The 23,199-nt window shown below is 32.6% G+C and overlaps 1 protein-coding gene across 5 annotated transcripts in view; it reads right to left on the bottom strand.

Annotated features, from left to right (window-relative positions):
* The window catches only part of NKAIN2 (sodium/potassium transporting ATPase interacting 2), an 872,501-nt gene that overhangs the window by 429,610 nt on the left and 419,692 nt on the right, over positions 1-23,199 (bottom strand). For all 5 annotated transcript variants that reach the window (XR_004421704.1, XM_033094056.1, XM_033094035.1 and 2 more), the window contains exon 2: positions 13,433-13,570. Coding sequence is in view for 4 of the 5 variants with exons in the window: in XM_033094056.1 (XP_032949947.1) it covers positions 13,433-13,570 (138 nt within the window). In the remaining variant the exon portion in view is untranslated. The remainder of the gene's footprint in view (positions 1-13,432; positions 13,571-23,199) is intronic.

Genomic DNA, 23,199 nt, shown 5'->3' with positions numbered 1-23,199 from the left:
ATAAGTAGTAAGAAACATTAATAGCTCTGTTCCTATTTGAACTATATTAGATCACAGAAAGAAATCTTCCCAATTTACTTTAGGAAGCTTGCATAATTTGCAAAAAATTACAAGTAAAAAGCTACAAATGAATCTCAGTTTTGAAAAAATATGTAAAAATGGAAATGAAAATATTAGAAGTAGAATATAGTAATTGAAGCAAAACAACATATTACGAACAAATAAAATACAGTTTAGTAAAGGAAGGTTGGTTAATACCAGAACATTTATCAACTAAATAGAATACATCCAAAATTAAAAAAAAAATCATATTATCATGCTAATATAGGATCAAAAACATTTAATAAAATACTTTGTCATTCCTGATAAGTGAAAGAAGCTACTTAAATATGGTAAAGACTATTTATGAATACCAATAGCAATTACACAATAAATAACAAAAATAATAAAATCTTTACATTTAAATTCAGGAATTTGACTGATATTTTTGTTATTGCCATTTATGTTTAACAGTTTCTTGGAGTTTTTTGAATAAAATAAGAATACAAAATAAATACTATTAATATTAGACATAAATTACAAAATTTTTGTGTAAAGATAGTGCCAATAAAAAACAAAGGGATGCTAGAAAAACTTTATAAGAGGATTCCAACATGATAAATATGCCAAAACGACATATTTTCTTCATTTTAATAATAACCATTTAGAAAGGAGAAAATTTTCCATTCATGGTTATTATAAAACCAACAGAATACATAGGAATACATTTAATAAGTACAAAATCTATCTGATACAGTCTACAAAGTCTTATTGAAGATCAAAATGAAAATAAGAGATTAGACTGAAATGACATACTAAGTTCTTGGATGGGGAGCCTAAACCTCATAAAGTATTACTTTAGTCCAATTAATTTAAAAATGCAGTTTCATTTATAATCCTAATAGATTTTGTTGTTTTGAATGGAATATAATAACATTAAAATAACATTAAAGAATAATGCTGGAGAATGGCCAAGGAAAGTTATAAGCAAGTAAAATATTGAGCAGATTTCTTTTACTATTAGAATATACTATAAATCCATTGTAATATCAGCTAGGTAGTGACATAAGATACAAATGAATCAGTGGAATAGAATAGATAATTGAGAAAAAATACAGAATATATGATAATTTAATATAAACAAATAAGATATTTCAATTATTTGGGAAAATAAATGGTGGCACAAATGATTATCCATATGGAAGAAAATAGTGTTGGTGCACTATTAAATATTAAAGTATATTCCAGATGAGTTAAAATTTTACTATAAAAAAGTAAACAATAAATATCTTAGAAGAAAATGTAGGGGATTAAATGTATGCAGGAAACTCAGAAACTATAAATATTTTATTAGTTAAATATTAAAATAAAAATTATTTTGGCCAAAGTAAACAAAATAAAAACACATAACATAAGAGAGATTTGGAGAAATTTTCAATACATATTGACAGATGACAGGTTAATTTCTAAATAATATCAAAACAGGTTAATATTTGTAAATGCAAATTAACAGGAAAAAGATAAACACTTCAAAAATGAGGGAAGATTTGGAAATTTTATGGATTGTAAATTGATTTAACATATTCAGAGTTATCTGGCAATATAAAATTAAATAAATGTTCATAGTAAGTAAAAAGCAGGCAGCAAAATAGCATGTATAACATACTAGTGTTTTTTAAAAAAAGTATGTGTGGATACAAAATAATTGGACATGTATTTTTAAAACTGAGAACAATGCATTTATCTTTGGTTATCAGGGTTTTAATGTTTTGCCTTGGTTTTTAGATCTCTCTCAATTTCTTTTCTGTACCCAAATGCCCTTATCTTTCTTTAGTCTTTTCCAGGTTAGTAACTGACAATTACATTCTATCAGTTGCTATTATTCAAGTGTAAAGGCAGAATAATTGTCAGCACAGTAAAAATAATTGAATGCATTATAAAGTATCAAAGAGAGTGTATACATATATAAAGAACTTCTATATATTAGTTCAAAACTGAATTCTTAAACTTTTCCCCAGTATTGTTCTTGTTTTAATCCCTGCCTTATCGAATGGCTCCACCATTAACCCAGTCTTCTCTCAAAACTATCTATAAATATTTATCTTTTCATCTTTCTTTCCCCCATGTTGTAGCAGTTTAGGATCATTCCTTATATATAAAAGCCTTTAATCATCTAAAGAATAACATCATATAAAAACAATTTGGCATTGACAGTGTTTTCTTCATAGTCGGGTCCCTGTCCACATATTTACCCTTCCTTTCAACCAGCCCCTGTGTAGCAGCTATATAATCTAGTAAAATTAATAAAAATACAACAATAATGTTAAAAACTTCCATGCTTTTTCTTCTGTTTTTAGCTCTGCCTAGAATTCTCCCCTCTTCCTGTCTTCCCAGTGATCTACCAGTCATTCCCTAAGTCTTAGCTCATGTGTCATTTCCTCTATGAAGCATCTTCTGAACTTTCACAGCCCCTGGGTTGACCTGCCCAACCTGTACTCTGGCCCTTGTTATATCCTATACATTCTTCTCTCCTGGTCATTTTGAAAAGCATTGCGTACATATCGTCTGCCCCCTGTTAAAACGTAAATATTTGAAAGCTCTGATATCATGGTATAACTTGCTCATACCATACTGCTTACCATATAATAGATGATCAATTAATGGCTTTTAAAAGGGTGGAGAGATCCTAACCGTCATTGGATTTCCACAACTTTGTATAATAATGTCATCTGTTCAGATCTCATTGAAAAAAAAATGACTCTAAAATATGTTTAATACACTTCAATAATTATTGTTCCACATTTGATTCAGAAAACAAACTGAGCATGCTACTTGTACAGTCCTAGCGCTATTACGTAGTGGTAAAACATTAACAGCACAGATACTGCATTCAATTGCTGAAAAAGGAAGATCAGCCATATAATTGCTGACTAATAAGCAGAGTGGAATAACTGGCCATCTACAATATGTGTAGAGAGGCAACATACACAGGGAAGCTGAACTGCTAGGCAGAATTCTGTATACTCTAGAGACTTGAGGAAGAAACATGTGAACAAAGAAGTGTAAAAAGTGGGCTGGAAAACAGGGATATTCCATTTATCACTTTTAGATTCAGCCAAACATTTAAGTCTTGGGAGAAAAGTAAAAGATTTTTAAGTAAGTAAGTAAACAAAGAAACACACAGCTACAATGCATAATAACTGTTAAATTACCTGGGGGATAATAAAAGCAAATGAATGTTCAAAAGAATAAAGAATCCTCAGAATGATAACAAAGTCCAGAGATGAAGGCATTCATTTTCAAATTATAAGGATCTACATAATTTTAAATTAGGTCTACACCCAGACACCACAATTTGAAATGGTAAAACAAGTATGAGTATCTCAAGAACTTTTTAAAAAATGAATGAATGATGAACTGATTCGTACTAGACTTCCCCTCATTAATACTGCTTCCCAGAATGCAACTGGAACAATTACTTCAGTGCTCTAAGAAAACGTAATTCTACATCTAGAAAAACTATTTCTCAAGTGTAAAGGTAGAGTAAACTGAAAAAGTGTATTTCACAAACACCTTTTCTGGAAGCTGTGTGAAGACTATCAGAAAGAAAATTCCTAGTATCTAAGCAAGCATGAATGTAACTCAGGAGAGCAGAGCAGGGAAGACAGATGTCTAATAGGCAGAGAGCACAATCAATTCTGATAGGAGCAAATGCATAGAGTACTAGGAGAGAAATCAATCTCCAGGGAATAATAGCTACCATTAAAACAAAAAGCTAGAGATAAAATCATGGTCACATGTAAAGAAAATGTTCTAAATTCAAACAGGAAAGCAGTAGGTTTCCAAAATAAGTTTAGAATAAATACCAGTTAACACACAGAATGAGTAAGACATGGAAATATATTCAGAATACTGTTTAAAAAAAAGTCAGTTTTCTCTCTTATCAGAGTAAAAGAAAGACAACCAGGAGCTCCAAAAGAGGGGTAGGAGGGCTACATAAACCAAGTATGATGAAAAAATTGGTCTAAAATAATTTTGCTTTTACAGACCTCTGAGGTGTACACATATGTACCCCAGAAGAACAATAAAGAAATTAGGACCAGCTGGAGAGGGATAAGGAAAAGGATTTTCATTTTATTACATGCCAAATTTAACTATTTGACTTAAAAATATATACATGAATTAATTTGATTTTTTTTTTTTAGGGAAGAAACTAATACATATGCATACCACATATTTCTCCAAAACTTTTTCAAAAAGTTATTAGAGGATTTACAAACATGAATTTCGACTGTCAGAATATAGTTACTTATATTTATCACATTCTCTACATCTTTAGTCACAGTCTAATATCAGAATGTGAGCACAAAGTATCTTATTGTAGAATAAATGGCCCAGATTTCCCCAAGAGAAAATATACTTTTGAAAATAAATTGCATTTACCATGTTGCATATCACATTTATTTTAGGACTATAGGCTAAATCCATAAAACTTGTAACCTTATTTTTTTCTTCACAGGCTCGTGGGAAAAGACTTATTTGCACGAATACTCTGTCATTAGAAGCATTGTTAATTTACTACTGTTTCAAGTTTCTTCATCTCTAATCTACATTGATTTTCTGTCCTAAAGACAGAAAGTGCACATTTGTAATATTTTAGCTGCAATAAGTTTTCTATTGGATGTTTTTTCTGCTAGAAAAAAAATCAAATAAAAGAGGCAAAACAACTGCTTGAACACAGATAAATAACTTCCTTAAAATGAACGCAGGGAGTGCACAGATTTTTAGGGAGGTAACATTATTAGTGAAAGAAGCATATGATCTGAAAGTAGGACCTAGGAAGTGCTCCTCATTTTCTACTATTAGGTATATTGTCCATGAGATCTGAACATCCAAATCATGGCCAGCCATCAGTAAATAGTAAATTCCAGAAATTCAGGGCAAGCCCTTTTTTTTTTTTTTTAACGCATATTGAGTATGTGTTGATTTGCTTTTACAGACCCTATGAGGTATGTATACATTTTTCAAAATGCTGTGTCAAATGTCTTTTAGAAAATGGGTTTTAGCTTTGTCTACTTCTGCTTCAGTCACCACACAGCATCCAAACCTTACCCAGTATGGAAGGGGGATCCTTACCTTTACCATGTTGGCTCAAGGAAAAGTACAATTAAGGAAGTAAAGACAGGTAATTCCTTGTTGGAAACTGTCTCATTGTTGTCTTTCTATTCTGAGGCCTCCCTCAATGGGGAGAATGATATGTGTCAATTTACAAATCAAAACTTATTGACAAGCACATGTAATACCTTAAAAGACTGTGTGTGTGTTTGTGTGTGTGTGTTAAAACAAACAATTTCGCCTAAATTGAGGAACCAAAAGTTAGTACTCAAAAATAATCAGAAATTATCATTTAAAACTTCAATATGTGAACTAAAAGGAGCATTCAGTTCCTTTCTTAATTATTTTGGAAGAATAAGTAGGGGTATAATGACATAAGTCTAACAGTTTATTATTCTTAAAACACAAGGAATTAAAATTTATGAATATTGGCTCCGTTTTCTAATCATCACAGCCCTGCTTCACCAAATTAGCTTTAACTACATTATTTTAATCTCTTGAATTTTCAGTAACAAAACAGGAAATCATCCAAATCTTTGCCATTCATCTGATTTTAGGATTAGTGATTGTACTCTACACTGATGTCATGGAAAGACTCTGTATAAGATATGATAATATACATATGTAGATATTATTAGTATACAATACGGGTATTTTTTCAATTATGTTGTATATAAACAAAGTATCCCATCAATTATTTGAAGCTCTTTACCAAAAACAAATGTGGAAAGAGATATGTTGTCTTTAATATATAATTACAACATATTACATATAAATTACATTATATACACATATGCATATATGCATATATATGAATTATCACCATCAAAATACTGATTGCTATAAGAAAAAAATAATACCATTCTAACCCACTAATTTACCATTAGGAAATTAAGGATACCCTGTGATACTGTTTTTCCCCAACAATAAAATTGTTGGATATCATTAAAGCTTTTCTGTTCTTAATTTTTGAGACGTGAGGTCATTTCCTCAGTAAATACAGAACTAAAAACATAATCCTTCAATTGTGGTGGACCAAACTTTAAAATCTAAATGCTCTCTAAATCGCAAATGCCATAATAGGTTTTAAATTTGCCAACAATTTAACAAAACCTATCTTCATTTTTCAGCTAGATTGTGGCCTCTGAACTGTGCTCCTAAGAGGCAGTTCAGTACAGTGTTTCAGCTTGGGTTTGGCATTTAGAAGGACCTGGGTGTACATCCTCGCTCTGTTATTTCCTAGTCATATACCTTTGGACAAAAGTTGTGTGAAGTTAACGCAGGGTTTATAGGGTTTGTAGAGAAAGGTATCTAGGCACATTTGTGGAGAATAACGAAAGTAGTAAGGAAAAAAAATATGATTCTTATAAATATTACTCTGATTTTGGTATGCTGTACTCTTCTCTGTTTTTATGAAATTTGAGCAAATGAATTTTTAGCTATTTTGAATTTGTTTCTAGTTAGGGAACTGAGTTTCTTTGATCAAGCCAGTCGGTCTAAGCTCTATAAGTTATTCTTTTCTTTTCTTTCAAAATAAGTTAGTTAAATAGAAAAAAGCAAAAGAAAGAAAGGGAGAAAGGGAAGGAAGGAAGAAAGGGAAGGAAGGAAGGAGGGAGGGAAGGAGAGAGGGAGAGAATGAGGGAGGGAAGAAAGAAAAAGGAAGAAATAAATGTTTCTGAGAGTTATGGTAACATGCCTTTGACAGTATCACCAAGAAAAGTGCTGTGCCTTTAGCAGTTAGAAATTTACACACCCCTCAGATTATTTTAGAAAATTTAAAGCAGTGCAACTCATTAACATTTTCTTGTCATTAACTGATAAACACTGGATATCCTGAATCACAATCTGCTTCCCTTTAGCCCAAATGAATATGCATTGGATAATTCCATTTATGACATAAGGTAATGTTTTCATGGGAGCCATTGTATGTATTTATTTATGAATTATTCTTATTCCACCAGAGTTAATTGGGATTTTTTTTTCTTTTTTCTTCTTCTTTTTTTATTTTTTATTTTTTTGACTGATGTGGTCTAGAATTACACAATAGAGATGTTTTCTATGAATTCTGGCTTTCTATTTCCTTTGCTTGGAATTGAAGACATCTATTTCATTTTCTTCCCACATGTTATATTCCTTGAAAGCCAGAGGCTCTCAAAAGGCACTAATGAGTTCTTGTTCGAATTAACTGTTTTACATTTTTAAATTTTTCTTCTTTACTCTTATGAAAGAGAAGATTAGTAAAGAAAACATACCGATACTCTCTAAATTTTATTCGTTGTTACTATGCTATGTTTCAGAGGATATCCGAAAGCTTTTTGGGGGCTTTTTTTTTTCAATTAAATATAGTGAAATGTCCCATCAATAAATGAAATTCTCTGCAAATATTAAATACGGAAGGGGAGACTTTTTCCTCAGACTCTATTTCAGAGAATCTGTCTTTTTGTTTTAGTAAATTTAGACCTAAAGATAATGAAGCCTTATTATTATACTTTTCAAATGATATTTGAGTTGCACAATTTTTAAAGCAATAGAAGATATCACAAAGAGAAAAAGGGTTAATTTTAATAAGAGAAAAATAAGAAACATCAAAATGAAAATTTATAGTATTAAAGAGTAAATATCTTTACTATGTGATCCATATGTAAATAATTGTTACGATAAATACTAAGACTGCAAGGGAAAACATGAACAATGAATACAAAAAGAAAATCCCTCAAAAGGAAATAAAAATGGTTAAGGGACATTTGAAAAAATTCAACTCAGTAACCATAAGAAATGCAATTTTAAAAAACGACATTTTTTCTCCTATCAGATTAACAAAAATGAGAACAGATAATATTCAGGGTTAGCAAGAGTGCAATGAAATAGAAAATAATTTGGAATAGGTAATTGTCAATTATATGCTAAGAGACTTAAAATTGGTCATAATATTAAATTATATCTAAGAAATTCCTCCTAAGGAATTAAATCACAAATAAAGATGATAATATTTTTATGGGGATTACAGAGAATAATTTATCATAAAAACATAGAAATTGCATAATATATAACGTACCATAATATATACATATATTATATATTGTTATGTAACATAACATATACCAATAGTGTAACAGGCTTTATGAACTATGCAATAGCCATGTAGTGTTAAGTAAATAATTTGAGACATTTTTGAATATGTAACATAATCAGATGTTTCATTTTCATATAATGAAGGAAATAGGAAAACCTTTAATAATTTTCAGTTGTGAAATTATCAAAGAGTTTGCTTATCTCTATTTTTACACTGAATTATTTTAAAATGCAAAAATATAAAATGCCAGATATAGAAATCATAAAGGTCCACATTTAAAAAAAATAAATTTTACTGTTAATATCTAAGTCTCCAAGTACACAGAGAGCCTGTGGAAATTTCTCAACTCCAGTAATACATCATTTCAGTTACATCTTGTCTCCAATTATGCATTTTTCTGATAACCCAGATACTTCACTGACAAGAATCTATGTCATCTATGATTCCATTCAAATTTCTTTTCATTGTAATATTTTTGTCATATTGAGGCAAACTGAGAGATCTTAATTCCATTTTTATGGTAAATTAACCATTTTCCTAAATCTACTTTTACCTTCAACATAGCATCACATACACTAGATTACATGAATTTGATTATACAGAAATGGGTTGTTATATAGAAATTACACCGAAATAGGTAACTAGGACAGAAACTGGCACTAAACATTGAGTGACCCTGTAATATAAACCAAAAATACACAGCATTAATTTTGAGACAAGATAGCAGATGGAGGCCAATAGGGATTTCCAAGTAAACAATTGATAGTGCTATATTTCACCTTTTTATCATATAAAATATGTTATTGTAAGAGAAAGATGAGACTAAAAAACAACAACAACAACAACAGCAAAACAATCCAACTAAAAAACAAGCAGAGGACATAAAAGATCCTTCTCCCAAAATGGCATATAAATGTTCAACAGATGTATGAAAACATGCACAACTTCACTGGCCATTAGGGAAGTACGAATTAAAACCACAATGAGACACCTCACACCTGTTTCAATGGCTGTTATCAACAAGACAAGTAATAACAAGTGTTGCAGAGGTTGTAGAGAAAACAGAAACCTTCGTATGAGTATGTACTCCTGTGTTCATTGCAGTATAACTTCCAGTGGCCAAGACAGGGAAACAACCAAAGTATCCTTTGATAGACGATTGGATAAAAAAGTGGTACAAACCGTGTTTCCCAGAAAATAAGACCTACCCAGACCATCAGCTCTAATGCGTCTTTTGGAGCAAAAATTAATATAAAATGCAGTCTTATTTTACTATAATATAAGACCAGGTCGTTAATATAATATAATATAATATAACATAACATAATATAATAAATACTGAGTCTTATATTAATTTTTGCTCCAAAAGACGCATTAGAGCTGATGGTCCCACTAGGTCTTATTTTCGGGAAAACAGGGTATGTACAATGGAATACTACTTGGCCATAAGAAAATATGATATATCGCCATTTGAGAAAACACGTTAAGTGAAATAAGTTAGATGGAAAAAAATGAAGAACCATATGATTTCACTCATATGTGGGATATAAAACTGAAAGTAATAAATGAACAAACAAAACAAACAAACCAACAAGAACTCATAGACACAGACATCAGTATGGTGGTTATAGAGGGAAAGGTAGGGTGGGAGGTATGTAAAGAGTAAAGGGAGTCAAACACATCATGACATAAGAAGACCTTGTTTTGGTGGTGAATACACAATGCAATATACAGATAATATATTATAGAATTATACACTTGAAACCTATAAAATTTTAATAACCAATGTCATCCAAATAAATATAATAAAATAATAAAAAAAAGAAAGAACTGTTTATTTTTGAAGCACAATTAGAGGATATATTTCCAACTCAAACTTGCTGATTTGGAAAATAAAAGTTTCACATTTACAGTATGTAGCTGGCAGCTGTCAAAAGATTTTCCAAGTAAGACAGTCTCAAGGAAGAGATCAAATTCAGAATGTTGTCTGCAAGCCAAGATCAAATCAAAGACACAGAGCTGAAGACACATTCTTAAGACCTCAAAAAGAGTTCAGTAACTTTCTCAGCTATACACAAGTTCTTTTTAAATTTTTATTAAATTTATGGGGTAACATTGGTTAGTAAAATGATATAGGTTTCAAGTTTCTATAATACATCATCTATATATTTCACTGTGTGTTCAATAACCAGAGTCAGTTCTTCCATCACCATATATTTGACCCCCTTTTCCTCTTCTACCACCTCCCCCTTTACCCTTTAGTAACCACTAAACTGTTATCTTTGTCTATGAGTTTTTTTTTTTTTTGGTTTTGTTTGTTTGTTTGTTGCTTTCAGTTTTATATCCTACATATGAATAAGTCATGTGGTTCTTAGCTTTTTTCTGTCTGACTTATTTTACACAGCATGATAATCTCAAGATCCATCCGTGTTGTCGCAAATGGGAGTATTTCATATTTTTTATGGCCAAGTAATATTCCATTGTATATATGTACCACTACTTCTTTATACAATCATCTGTCAAAGAACACTTTGGTTATTTCCATGTCTGGCAACCGTGAAAAATGCTGTAATGAACATAGGTGTGCGTATATCTTTACAGATAAATGTTTTCAGAATTTTTTGGGGGTAGATACTCAGAAAAGGGATTGTTGGGTTGTATGGCAATTCTATTCTTAATTTTTTGAGGAACCTCCATACTGTTTTCCGTAATGGCTGTACCAGTTTACATTCCCACCAGTAGTGTATGAGGGTTCCTTTTTCTCCACAGTCTCTCCAACACATTATTACTTGTCATGTTGATAAAAACCATTCTAATAGGTATGAGGTGGTATCTCATTGTGGTTTTGATTTGCATTTCCCTAATAGCTAGTGAAGTTGAGCATGTTTTTATATATCTGTTGGCCATTTGTATGTCATTTTGGGAGAAATGTCTGCCCATTTTCTAATGGGATTGTTTGTTTTTATGTTGAGTTATATGATTTCTTATATATTTTGAATATTAGCCCCTTATTGGAGGTTTTGTTTGCCAATATCTTATCCAATTTGGTTGGTTGCCTCTTTTTTTTTTTTTTTTTTTTTGATGGTTTCTTTTGCTGTGCGGAAGCTTTTTAGTTTGATATAGTCCCATTCATTTATTTTTTCTTTTACTTCCCTTGCCTTTGTGGTCAAATTCATAAAATTCTCTCTGAAGCCAACATCCATAAGTTTAGTACCTATGCTTTCTTCTATGCATTTTATTGTTTCAGGTCTTATGTTAAGATCTTTGATCCATTCTGAGCTAATTTTGGTATATGGTGACAGATAGCAGTCTAGTTTCATTCTTTTGGACATGGCTTTACAATTTCTGAAAGGTATGCCATGGAATCCTCTTAACTCATGCTAGAGAGAGAGCAGCCTTGAAAAGATTTGTGAGTATTTATTTTATCTAAATGGATGGGATTATAATTTGATACACAGAAATCACACTTTTTTTTTTTTTTTTAAATCGTTATAGCGTCTTGGAATAAAAGGGACAGAAATAGTTCAACCAATGGCTTGGAACACCTTACTTTATTTTAAACTGCCTGTCATCCTATTGCTAGTCTATACAGTTGAGTACTATTTTCAAATAATAATAATAACAATAAGGAGAAAAACATTATAAGTAACATTTATTGAGTATTTCTTAAACACCAAGCATTGGGCTAAGGATATTTCAGAGTATTTCTCACTTATTTCTCAAAACAAACCTCTGAGTTTTTAAACTTTAAAACATTTTGATCCACATCTAAATTTTTATCCCAAGAAATTCATCAGAAATGAAAATAACATATATGTATAATGATCAGAGAGTATTATTTATTAGAATAAAATCATGGAGTAGCCTCACAGTCTAATGAAAGGAATATGAAAGGAATCTTTAGTATAATGGCTTATGATGTATCAATTAAACTACATGAGTTAATGTAACTATTGCTTTCATTTTAAAGGTAGGAAAACTAAGGATCAGTGCAGTTATGCTGTCTAAAGTCACAGAATTTGGCAGATGTAAGATTTCAACCTTGGTATTATGACTTCAGAAGATTCACTCCCAAACCTTATATTGGACCAAATTACAATTTATAAACAAAATAAACTAAATTATCATATCTTGTGCATTGAAAAATATTCTACTTCTTACAAAATTTGCACGGCTAAATACCCTTAGAAATGACTTGCACTCATTTCTGAGTGTGTATCTAGAGGAGAAGACTATGAGCTTTTCACTCATCCTTAACCAGACAGTGGATCCCTGGGTCCCAGCTGCCGTCAATCATCATACAGCCTGTCTCTAAACCCATGAGTTTTATCTGGGTTCCAGATGACAAAGAGAACAGGTCATAGGAGAGTGTCTTTTGTGTAAGGGAGGCTTTTTTGAAACCCAAAACCACCTGCTGGTTTGTGTTGAATAAGGCAGAGCATTACCTGCCTATCTTCTGTGTATGCCTTTACCACAAACTCGCTTTATAATTTTAAATAAATGCCTATAGACTTTTCCTTTGTCAAAAATAGAAGAAATAGAAAAAATGATGAAACTAACAAAACTACATTAATGAAGAGCTATAGCTGAGATCTGAGGCACATACAAAAGTAAAAAAATCCTAAGTTATGGTTCCCATAGCAACAGCAACACAGTTGGATTTCACTTTAATGTTAAGTAAGTTTAACTTGAGTGGGAATGCAAAATACTTCCTCTGAGTTAAACAGGAAATCATGGAGAGCATAGCGACTATGATCTAGACTCTTCTAGCTTTCAAGTATGTCAAATATTAACCCTAATATATATTACTATTTCCATGCTGAAACTATAAATTTAGTTTATAAATAGTTTAAACTATTTTTATTAAATTTAAAAATATGCTTATTTAAAATAGGAGCAATTCCCATTAAATCTATTAAATTAGAGGCTATGACTTTATATTTGGAAATACAGGAGTATAGTTCTGTTTTTAATTACAAAATAATATTTGCTGAAAGTACAATTTATGAAAATACAATTGGATTACATTCACTGTCAAGTGCTTTAAACTTGACATTTTTAGTTACTGTAGACGTAATCTGAAACTAGAAAAAATACACACAGTACTATAAGGAAAGGGTATACATAACATTTTTCAAAATATTTGTCATTTTCATATATTTCTCTGTTTCAATAACATTTTACAAAGGCAGGCGGGGTACTTACTCCTTTTATGTAACGAGGTCTATATTGAATAGTTCCAAATAAACCAAGAATGACGATAATAATATGTACAAAATTTGCCAGGATAGGTGCCCACTGATATCCAAGGAAGTCAAATATTTGCCTCTCCAGCACACAAACCTAGAATAGCAAAACAGGATATATAGTTGAGTATACTAATGAGGAAAAAAAAAATCATTGACACTATAACTGGCAATTATAACTGTGTTACCATATCTGGCATTTGTTTTTGACAGTGAGAAAGATATTTTCAGGTATATTTCAAATGAAGACTATGGAAGTTGTGGATTCATAGACACTACAGTCCTTTCAGCGATGATTCTGTGGAGGCATCAAGCAGTAGTCACAGGGTGTCATCTGTGCAGTCACAGGATAAATTTTATTGTCACAGTCATTGTCAAACACTTGAACTCATCAACAGAAAGTTCAGGAAGTCCACATGAAGGGTTTGTTGTTAGGATCTGCTCAAATGTCATTATATAAGGGAACAGAAGAAAGGGTTTTGAAATAGAGGGGAAAAAAAACAAAAACAAAAACAAAACAACAACAACAAAAAACTATTCAGTAAGTCAAGAGACCTAGATTCTTGACATAGATCAGTCACTAAGTAGCTAAAGTGCCCTAGGTAAGTTACTTCCCTTCTCTGAAATTCTGCAATTTACCTCATGGATAAATTACGGGACTTCAACTAATATCTAGGGCCCTTCTAAACCTAATAGCATTGGGTTATAAATCAAACATGACTTTTCGTCGTAGCAGTCACCTATAGTAACAAGGTAAAAGAAGGGCGCTAAAAGGAAATTAAAAAGGAAATATAATGGAATTCAATTTAATGGAATTAGAATTCCATTCCAAGGGAAACAAAATAAAAATAAAGTTCCTTTCTACTAAAAGCAAGGAACTTAAGTCATTTCAAATTCTCCTACATGCATCTGTGCTTACAATTTTACAATGAAGACATATGTAAAAATCTAATCAGTGAGAGGAGAAAAACAAAATCAATCAAAAGAAAACTAAGATTGGTCCATAGTCCAGAAGTACCATTTTATGTTAAAAAGTGACACCTGATATCTGGCAAATCTCTCTTGAGATCTAACAAAGCAAAAGGTGAAGGGAGGTGGTGTGAGGTAAAGCCAGCTTTCTTCTTCCTGCCTGCCCTCAGGTGGAATGATAAAAAACTACCTGTTCAGAGTAAAACACTGTGAAAGGACCCGATTTTCCAAGCAAAGATTCAACTTTTTTGTTGTTGTCGTTAGCCAGGTTTTAAACGAAAATTATTTTAAAACCCCCTGTTACTAACATCACTATGTTTTAAAGGTATTTCTTGTCAGAAGGATATGCTGACTCTTGGAACAGAGTGCTTTTAAATTAAACACCTGCGGCTCATTTTGCAGACTTCTTGAATGATCTTTATTCCCACTGCACTTCTTTAGCTGAGAAGCTCATTTTCCCATCAGGTATTGAAAAGGAAAATAATCTCATGACAACTGTTTGCATAACACCTCTATTTCCTAAGGCACACTGGATGTCATGCAACCGCTGTAACAGTAACAGTCCTGCCTAGTCAAATCTTCATTTTCACTTAGCCACGGCAGTGATTAAAAGCAGCAAGATAATCTAGGTCTGCTCTACCCTGTATAATCTATATCCACAATTCCCAGCAGAGTCCCAACAGTGGAATGAAATATTCTGATTGATTAATAAACAGACTGTCATAGAACTTGCACACAGCCCCAGCCTTCTGATGAAACAGGCCTTCCACCGTTACCAGGCAGTGAACACATCATCTAAAGGAGACCCACTTGTGATGTTAGGCAGTATCACATATACCTTGCAGGAATTCATCAATGGCATCATGACATAGATGGTTATTCTCAGAGCACCGTTGCTAATTATCTATATAAAAGCTCAAAAGCTCTAACATAGATCTCCCTTACCTTCATCCTAGGAGCAAACAGTAAGTAGGAATGTAAAACAGCAGCAAGGAGAATCTAAACTAGAAATTTTGAGCATCATGACTGTGAGGACACAGCAGGGACAAAAGTACAGAGGATGAAGCACACCAGTCAAACAGTGGATAATCTCTCGATAAATGTTCCAATTATGAAGAAAATAGCAGTACCATTGTTAATTATTATATAACACACACACACATACACACACACACACGCACAAACACACACAGAGTGCCAAAAAAAGTGTATACACATTTTAAGAAAGGAAAAAAAAACTGTATTAAAATTACGCTGATGTCAACCGCTTTGAGCACCTCTTGTAATTGCAGAAGTCAAACGTGACTTATATTCATCTTTTGTTATTGGTATATATTGAGTATCACAATTTTAATACAGTTTTTCCTTTCTGAAAATGTGTATACATTTTTTGGCACCTTGTGCAGGTGTGTGTGTGTGTGTGTGTGTGTGTCTCTGTGTGTGTGTGTCTGTGTGAATATATTGCTATGACTGCAAGGTAAAATGAAGTTATATCAGCATTTATCAGCCTTGTTTATGACAGAACTAATATTTCCATCAAACACTACTTACAAGGTTTACAGACTGAATAAGTCAATGTACAATTCTTTACTTATAATATTTCTGCTTTCCCTCCTCTTTGGGATTGGCCCTGTTAGCCATCAGAAGTAGCATTATCATGGGTTCTGCAATTTAGAGATAGGACTGAAAAAGGGAAGATTTTCTAAAAAATTCCGTGAGTATCAAGGGAGTGACAATTTATAGAAATAGTTACAGTCTTTCCTAAGAATCCCTTTCAAAAAAAAAAAAAAAGAATCCCTTTCAACAGGACGTGCATCAAGTGTGAAACTACTGGGGGTTGTGGGGTTGGAGGAAAGAGAATGAATATTTGTTAAAACATTTACTATGTGCTGGGCATCCCTCCTATTCCCAAGTCAGGTATTATCTCATTGATTCTGCACAAAGCCCAGGGAGATAAATGTTACTGTCTTACTTTCAGATTAAGAAATCTAAGTGGTGGTGTAGCTAAGTGGTTCCCATGAGGTCTAAGAAGTGGTAAGTGGTAGAGCAGGACTGTCAGCCTCTGTGCACGGCCCCTGTACTCTGTCCCTACTTCGTGGACTCCAGACATACGTAGTCCTCAGACAAAACGCTTTCATGGTTTATGCTGCAGACCTATGCTGTTACAGGATATATGCTACTTTTCATCTTACTTATCTAGGAGGAGTATAGAGAATCTCCTGATTACACTTGTCAGATCATGACATTATATGATCATTGGTCAAGACAAAGCTCCTTTTATTACATGTTTTATTTTGTTCATTGCATTTTCTTACTTGCCTCTTTCACTAGTGGTCCACAGTATTCTTCCCGTTTCTCCCACTGGACCCTCTGTCACATATAGACTTCATGTCCTTTCAATCACCTGACGTACAAATATATGCATATGGCCTTGAAAAACGTATACTGCTGTTGTGTGTGTGTGTCGTTTTCATACAAAAAGTCTTGTGAAATATGCCTCTTTCATGCTTGTCTATTCTGCTCTATAAATTTTAGTTTTTTTGTGTTTGGCTTCTGCACAGAAACCTATTATAAATGCATAACTTGTTGCTTTCCACAAAGAATTTTGTCCCCTTCCATTACTGTCATTTATGAGGATTTTATTATTTTAATATAAATAGGCGCTAATCTCTATCCATTAGTAATTCTGTATCTATTGAGATAATCACTTTATTCTCTTATTTTAGAACATTAATGTGATTGATTATATTGTTAGTTTTTGTCATGTTCAATTATCGTTTTCTTCCTGGGAAAAATCTCTACTTGAAATGAAGTATTATTTTCATCACAGTTTCAGTCTGGATTAAATAAAGTTTTATTTGACAGTTTTGTATCGATAAACTGACCTATAATTACCTCTTTCTCTGGCACTGTTATAAAGATTGCACCAGCCTTCAGACATAAAGAAGTCACAACATTTATCTAAACACGTAATAAACTTTGGAGCGACCATCCAGTCAGTCCTATTCTCTTTCCCCAAAAGCAACCTGTCTCAATTTGGGGAAGCACCGTTAACCCATGTACAGCTTTTCAAAACAATACTGTATGTAGATACCAGCATATAGGCATATAGGCATATATATGTATATGTAAATTATTTTCACATCATTTTTTTTTTTACAGAAATAGAACTAACCTTCTTAGTGCCATGGAGGTTACCTTACATTAGCACATCCTGCATTTATAGATCTATCTCGTTATACCCTTATTTAAACATTCTGTTTTTAACAGATATTTAATTTGTTTCCAATTTTTGGCTATAACACACATCAGTGCATTAAAAGCCTTGTGTAAGTATTCGATATAACCACAGGCTAAATCCCACAAAGTGGAAACACTGGGTCAAATTTTGGTAGCAAAATCCTAAATATTATAACAACTATTTTAAATTCTGCTTTGATATATATGTATGCACTGGTAAAACATGAAAATTACACTTTTCTTTTACATTATAGTAAATATGAATTCTAATAGTTATTGTTCATCTAGCAGCGTATGCCTAAGCTAAAAAAGCTTTCAAAAGCCTTTCTGTTAAATACTGTTAAATTTATCTTACTTTAAATGACAACATATTTCATGAAAAAGCTCCAATGAAATGTCTTCAAGATAAATAAATGTATTGACTTTTCAAACTGAAAGCGACTCATGCCACACACCTCAATTTATACCTCAGAAAACTGGGCCCAATTAAGTTAATCATTTGTTAAACTAAGTTTGACATCTTAATGGAGAGTATTCAGTCTGAGTCTGAAACAAGTTTGCTTTAAATATTTGCACAGCAAATGGGATTCCTTAGTGTTTCATAGGTAGCTATTGCCATTTAACCTTATTAACAAGGAAATTACATCTACATAAACATGTTAAAATGTTATTTTTTAAAGCCAAATCGTATTAACATAGCTAGTTTTTTATCAACTGGTGGGATCTGGAATTGGTTTCCTTGAGACACTGCATTTTGCTAATAATAATTAAGGTTTCTTAATAAATTTCCTCCTAAATTTATTGTAATTTTCTTATAACCTTAAAATTTAAGTTGTGAGTTATCACAAATAATACAAAATAAACTTACGCATGGCCTTTGAGAGAGAAAAAAATAGGCCTTTCATTCTATCATGGTGGAACATGGATGTCTTAATAGAAAAAAAAATGAGTAAAGTTATTAAAGGCTAAGAACCAAATTAAGATTTTTTTGTGCAAAATTATAAATTGAATTTATCTATGTGCATCCTTGTTTTTCTCCTGTACCCTCCCCATTTTCAGTGTCTCCATGTTCCTTCAGGAACGCGAGCTTTCAGGCTGTCTCAACAACATTCTAGTCTCTGAGGAAAGATACAAGATAGACTGAGATTCGGATGTTAGGCAAGCAGAGGGCTCCCCTTCAAAGATCATTTGTCCAAATGGCCTTCAGGGAAATGACAAAGCTTGCCAAAAGTTAATAAAATCTAAATTGTGGAATTTCAGGAAGTCACAAAGAAATGATTTGCATTTTAGTTGTTTGCAGGAGATTATTTACCTAACAAGTAAAATTAGCTTTGTTACAGCATAAAACGTAGGAAATACTAGGGAAAGACCTGATGAAAATGGAAATGGGCATCATAGTTCCCAGAATGAGTCTGAAATTCTTATTTTGTCTGTAGGAACCATGAAAGTTTAGATAAACTTCAAAGCAGACTCACGGTATGGCCATTTATTTGTCAAATTTTTGTTCATAGAAATTGCTGCTGACCTTTATTTCCTACATTCAAGTGTGGTCAGTTTATTGTTCCCAGTTGTATCCACTCTTTGTTTTATGCCCCAGCGATAACTTCACCTGGAAGGAGGTAAGAAAGCAGTTTTGGTACTGTCTCCTTGACCCACACAGGACTCTGCGCCTTCAGCAAGATGTTCCAGCCCTGAGACCTCACCTTGGCTACAGGTTTCTCCTGCACCCAATTCCCCGGTGCAGCATTTTCTGTTTCTTTGTTGTCTCCTCGCTTTGGCAAAACTGCCTGTTCTATGTCTGTTTAGTCTGTCCCTTTGCTGGATCCCACCACACTACATCTGACCCACATGCTGGTGACCCACATGCTGGTTACTCCCTTGCAGTCTCCTATGCTGAAGTATAATCTTGAGCATACTCTGGACCTGTCTGCTCCACAATCAAAAAGGATGCACCATGTTGGTTTCTCTGATTTTTAACCGATCCCCAGAAAAGCTGTAAAGACTAGTGGTATTCTGAGTCTTTACAATAGTATTGCTGAGGTGCTAAGGTCTTTATGATATTGTCTAAAATAATGCAATATCACAAAACAAAACTGTATAAATATGATTGATGACGTTCCCCCGTTAAGATTCTCTGTGTTCATAGTGGACAAAATAAGTGAAAACATATATGCCAGCTTTAAACACTATATGCAAGAGATATACTAGAAACACATTGTTGTTTTTTAGTTTGTTTGTTTTGTTTTTATCTTACCAAGAAGCCCGATTTACACATGAAATGAAGAGAACAAACTTGAAGGAGGGTCTGCAATGACTGTGTATGTGAGGTATGGACAAAGCCAAGCACAGCTTTACTTGAAGAGTTTTAATTTCCCTTGTGTAACTGGAGTTATTACAAGTGCGTGTGTGTGTGTGTTCATACACACGTGCATGCTCGTGTATATGTGGTATATGCGTTTGTTCACAAAAAGGAACAAATAAAGTTGTAAGAGTTGGGGTAAAAATGGGTCACAAATAACAATCCTGATTCAACTGAATCAATGATTTTCTGTCTTTTCCCACATAATTGCTTTTCTTTAAAAGCAATAAAAAGAAATAAACCACAACAACAAACAACAAAAACATCATCAAAATAAGATCTAGCCCTAATGGTTCTGATTATAATAGAAATCAACATGTCATACTGCACAGCTCCTAATAGTTCCATAAATATTAAAGTAATAATATATGTAGAATACTTATTTAAATGTCTATGTTGCATCCTAAAATGGTTGGTATTATTAATTCATATTTCAACAATGCATAACAAGTTCAGACACTAGCATTTTAGTACAAATACCGTTCTAGATAGATACTCTTGTCAGATTATTTTGGTTCGAGTAATCAAACACTTTTTATTCTATTGTTCACAAACGTGAATAATAACATGGCAGACAGGGGTAACTTCAATTATTCGGAGGGGGTGTTTCTTAATGAATATTTTGCTGCTTGATTCAATACTTCATGTATCTAATCTATCCTAGTACTATGGCAAAAGATCAGGTTTTGAACATCATCATTCCCTGTGTGTTTTCCTTCACTCTCTCCACCTTTCAAATGGGATAAAAATCAACATTTATTTTAAAAACTCTGTCTCTGTATAGTTAAGCATAGTCAAGATTTTCAAGAAACTACTGGGGAAGATTTTGCATAAGCTCAAAGGAACTAAACAAAACCAAGTATTTACATTTCTCACAGAAGTACATTTTCCATACATTTTCCATACAAGCTTGCTTTACTGAAAAAAGTACATGGTATTTCTTCACAGACCTTTTTTGGAATATAGAGTCGGTCACATATTTCCGAGGTTCAATTAATAGGGTTACTTAATTGACCCACATAAGAGTCAAACAGTATATTTTAGGAATGTTCTTACTGTTTTGTGTAATAATGCCACTTATATACAATTCTAAACATGCCAGCTAATACTCTAGCTGTTGTGATACCAGAATCATTTATTATTTCTCACAGCTGTTCATTCTGAATAGCAATTTATAATCATTTCATAGCTAACACTCATGCTATCAAAAGACAAGTTGATGACTAGCATATTATACTAAGTTTAAAAAATAGAAAATAGTTTTCCAAAAAGTAGCACAATAAATTAATAGAGCACAAATAAAAATATTGCTCGACTATTGTTGAACTGAACTACTAAGTCACATGATTGATATATGTGTGTTCATACGCCAAGATTTATGTTTGTGTGTTTGTGTGTGTTTTTAACACAAAGTTATTTGATTTTTAGTGGTAGGGATTTTTTAAATAAATTAACTTAATATTTATTTCTTAAGGATAACACAAGTCTCTGCCTTTTGAATAGACAGTGAGTCTAAACTCTGATGTAATGATTATTAAAAGTAGATTGAATACTCATTCTATCCCAGGCGCTATCTTAAACACTTTAAAATGTTAAATTAGTGCTTACTTCTAAATCATGCATTCTACAAGGATTATTTACCATTATCTACCATTACCTTAATTGTACAGATAAGGAAATTGATGGGATGATCAAGATCATGACTGCAGAGCTGGGATAAAACTGCAGTCATTCACATTTCAATGTCCATGTTTATAACCATAAACCATTTAAAACTAATTACTAGTAAGACCTTATGATGCTTGATGCTTCTTCCTAAATTTTTAAGGACATCAGTTAGGCTTTATTACCAAATACTTTCCTAATTTGATAAGAAAGTAAACATAAGAGGTTCCTTGCTGTCAGTACAAGATAAAAGATAAAAAAGATATACTAATTACTATTTTTAAATACAGCTCTATGGTTCGCAAAGTCACATAATCATCATGATAACCTCAAAATGATCAGTATTATTACTACAATTGAGCAATTCACTCTATAGACAGGTGAACAGTTAGGACAGAACCTTTTTGAAAATAAAATAAACTGAAAATTTGTAACGTCAACACAGTTCGTAAACTGATAATCTTACAAATTTACAACAAAGTTACATTTATCAAGAGTTGTGTCATGGTTTCCTACCTTAGCAGTCAAATGCATTCATTAAGTTTAAAATCTCCCTGTACTTATATGAAATGAGCTAAAAAGATCACAGGCTAGGTCCTCTTGGTAGATGGGTCATTGTTTTGATTTTTCCACAGATGCTATGATTTTTCTCAGTGGAAATGGAACTTCCCAGAAGAATCATAACACATCAAAATGACATCTGTTCTAGGTTGTTTTCATAGCTCACTCAGAGCACACGACAGGCACAAGTTGCGAACTTGAATGTACCCTTTTGACCTTGAATTTCCAGCATCTCCACAATAAAGCCTTAGCTGATTCAAGACCAAATTCCACCTAAGTAGGTTAAATATTTATAACATAGGAAGAAATGTCTAATATTCATAAAACTGTGGCCACAGACTTTTAAATCATGGATTCTATGAGCACTGATTGTGTCCTGTTAAATATCGGGCAATGCAAAGCCCTTCTGGAGGCACTAGTGAGCATGTGGGACTGGGAACAGGGGATTATAGGAATCACACAATTTTCATGTTATCTGGCAGACTTAGTTTTATACTGTGAGATTTGCTAATATCTGAAATGGTTCTTAGGGCATAAATTCTCAAAATTCTCAAGAGGGCCCAGGTGCACCTGTTCAAATGACACGCCTACTCGAAATCTATATATCTGACTCTGATCCACTTCCAAATCTCCTACTATTTAAGTAGCAAATATATAGAAACAAAACATCATGATGTGACTAATATTACCAATACATGGAAAAGCAGATGAGGGATGGGTTGACTATATTTAAGTAGGGACTTTAGGAATTGGGTAGAATAAGTTGGTGAGTTCATCATCAGCCTCATTTATTCATTCCGTAATGACTTTTTATTCATCGAGAGCTCAGTTAAAGCCAAATAACAAAAATAGCTTGCAATGTTCTTATTGGCATGTATCATATGATATTGCTTTCTCATAGCAAATGACTTTCTCTAGAGATAACTCAATTG

This window comes from Rhinolophus ferrumequinum, chromosome 3 (assembly GCF_004115265.2).
Source record: "Rhinolophus ferrumequinum isolate MPI-CBG mRhiFer1 chromosome 3, mRhiFer1_v1.p, whole genome shotgun sequence".
Lineage (NCBI taxonomy): Eukaryota > Metazoa > Chordata > Mammalia > Chiroptera > Rhinolophidae > Rhinolophus > Rhinolophus ferrumequinum.
Note: the sequence above shows the minus strand (reverse complement) of the source record. Positions and strands in the feature narration are given on the sequence as shown.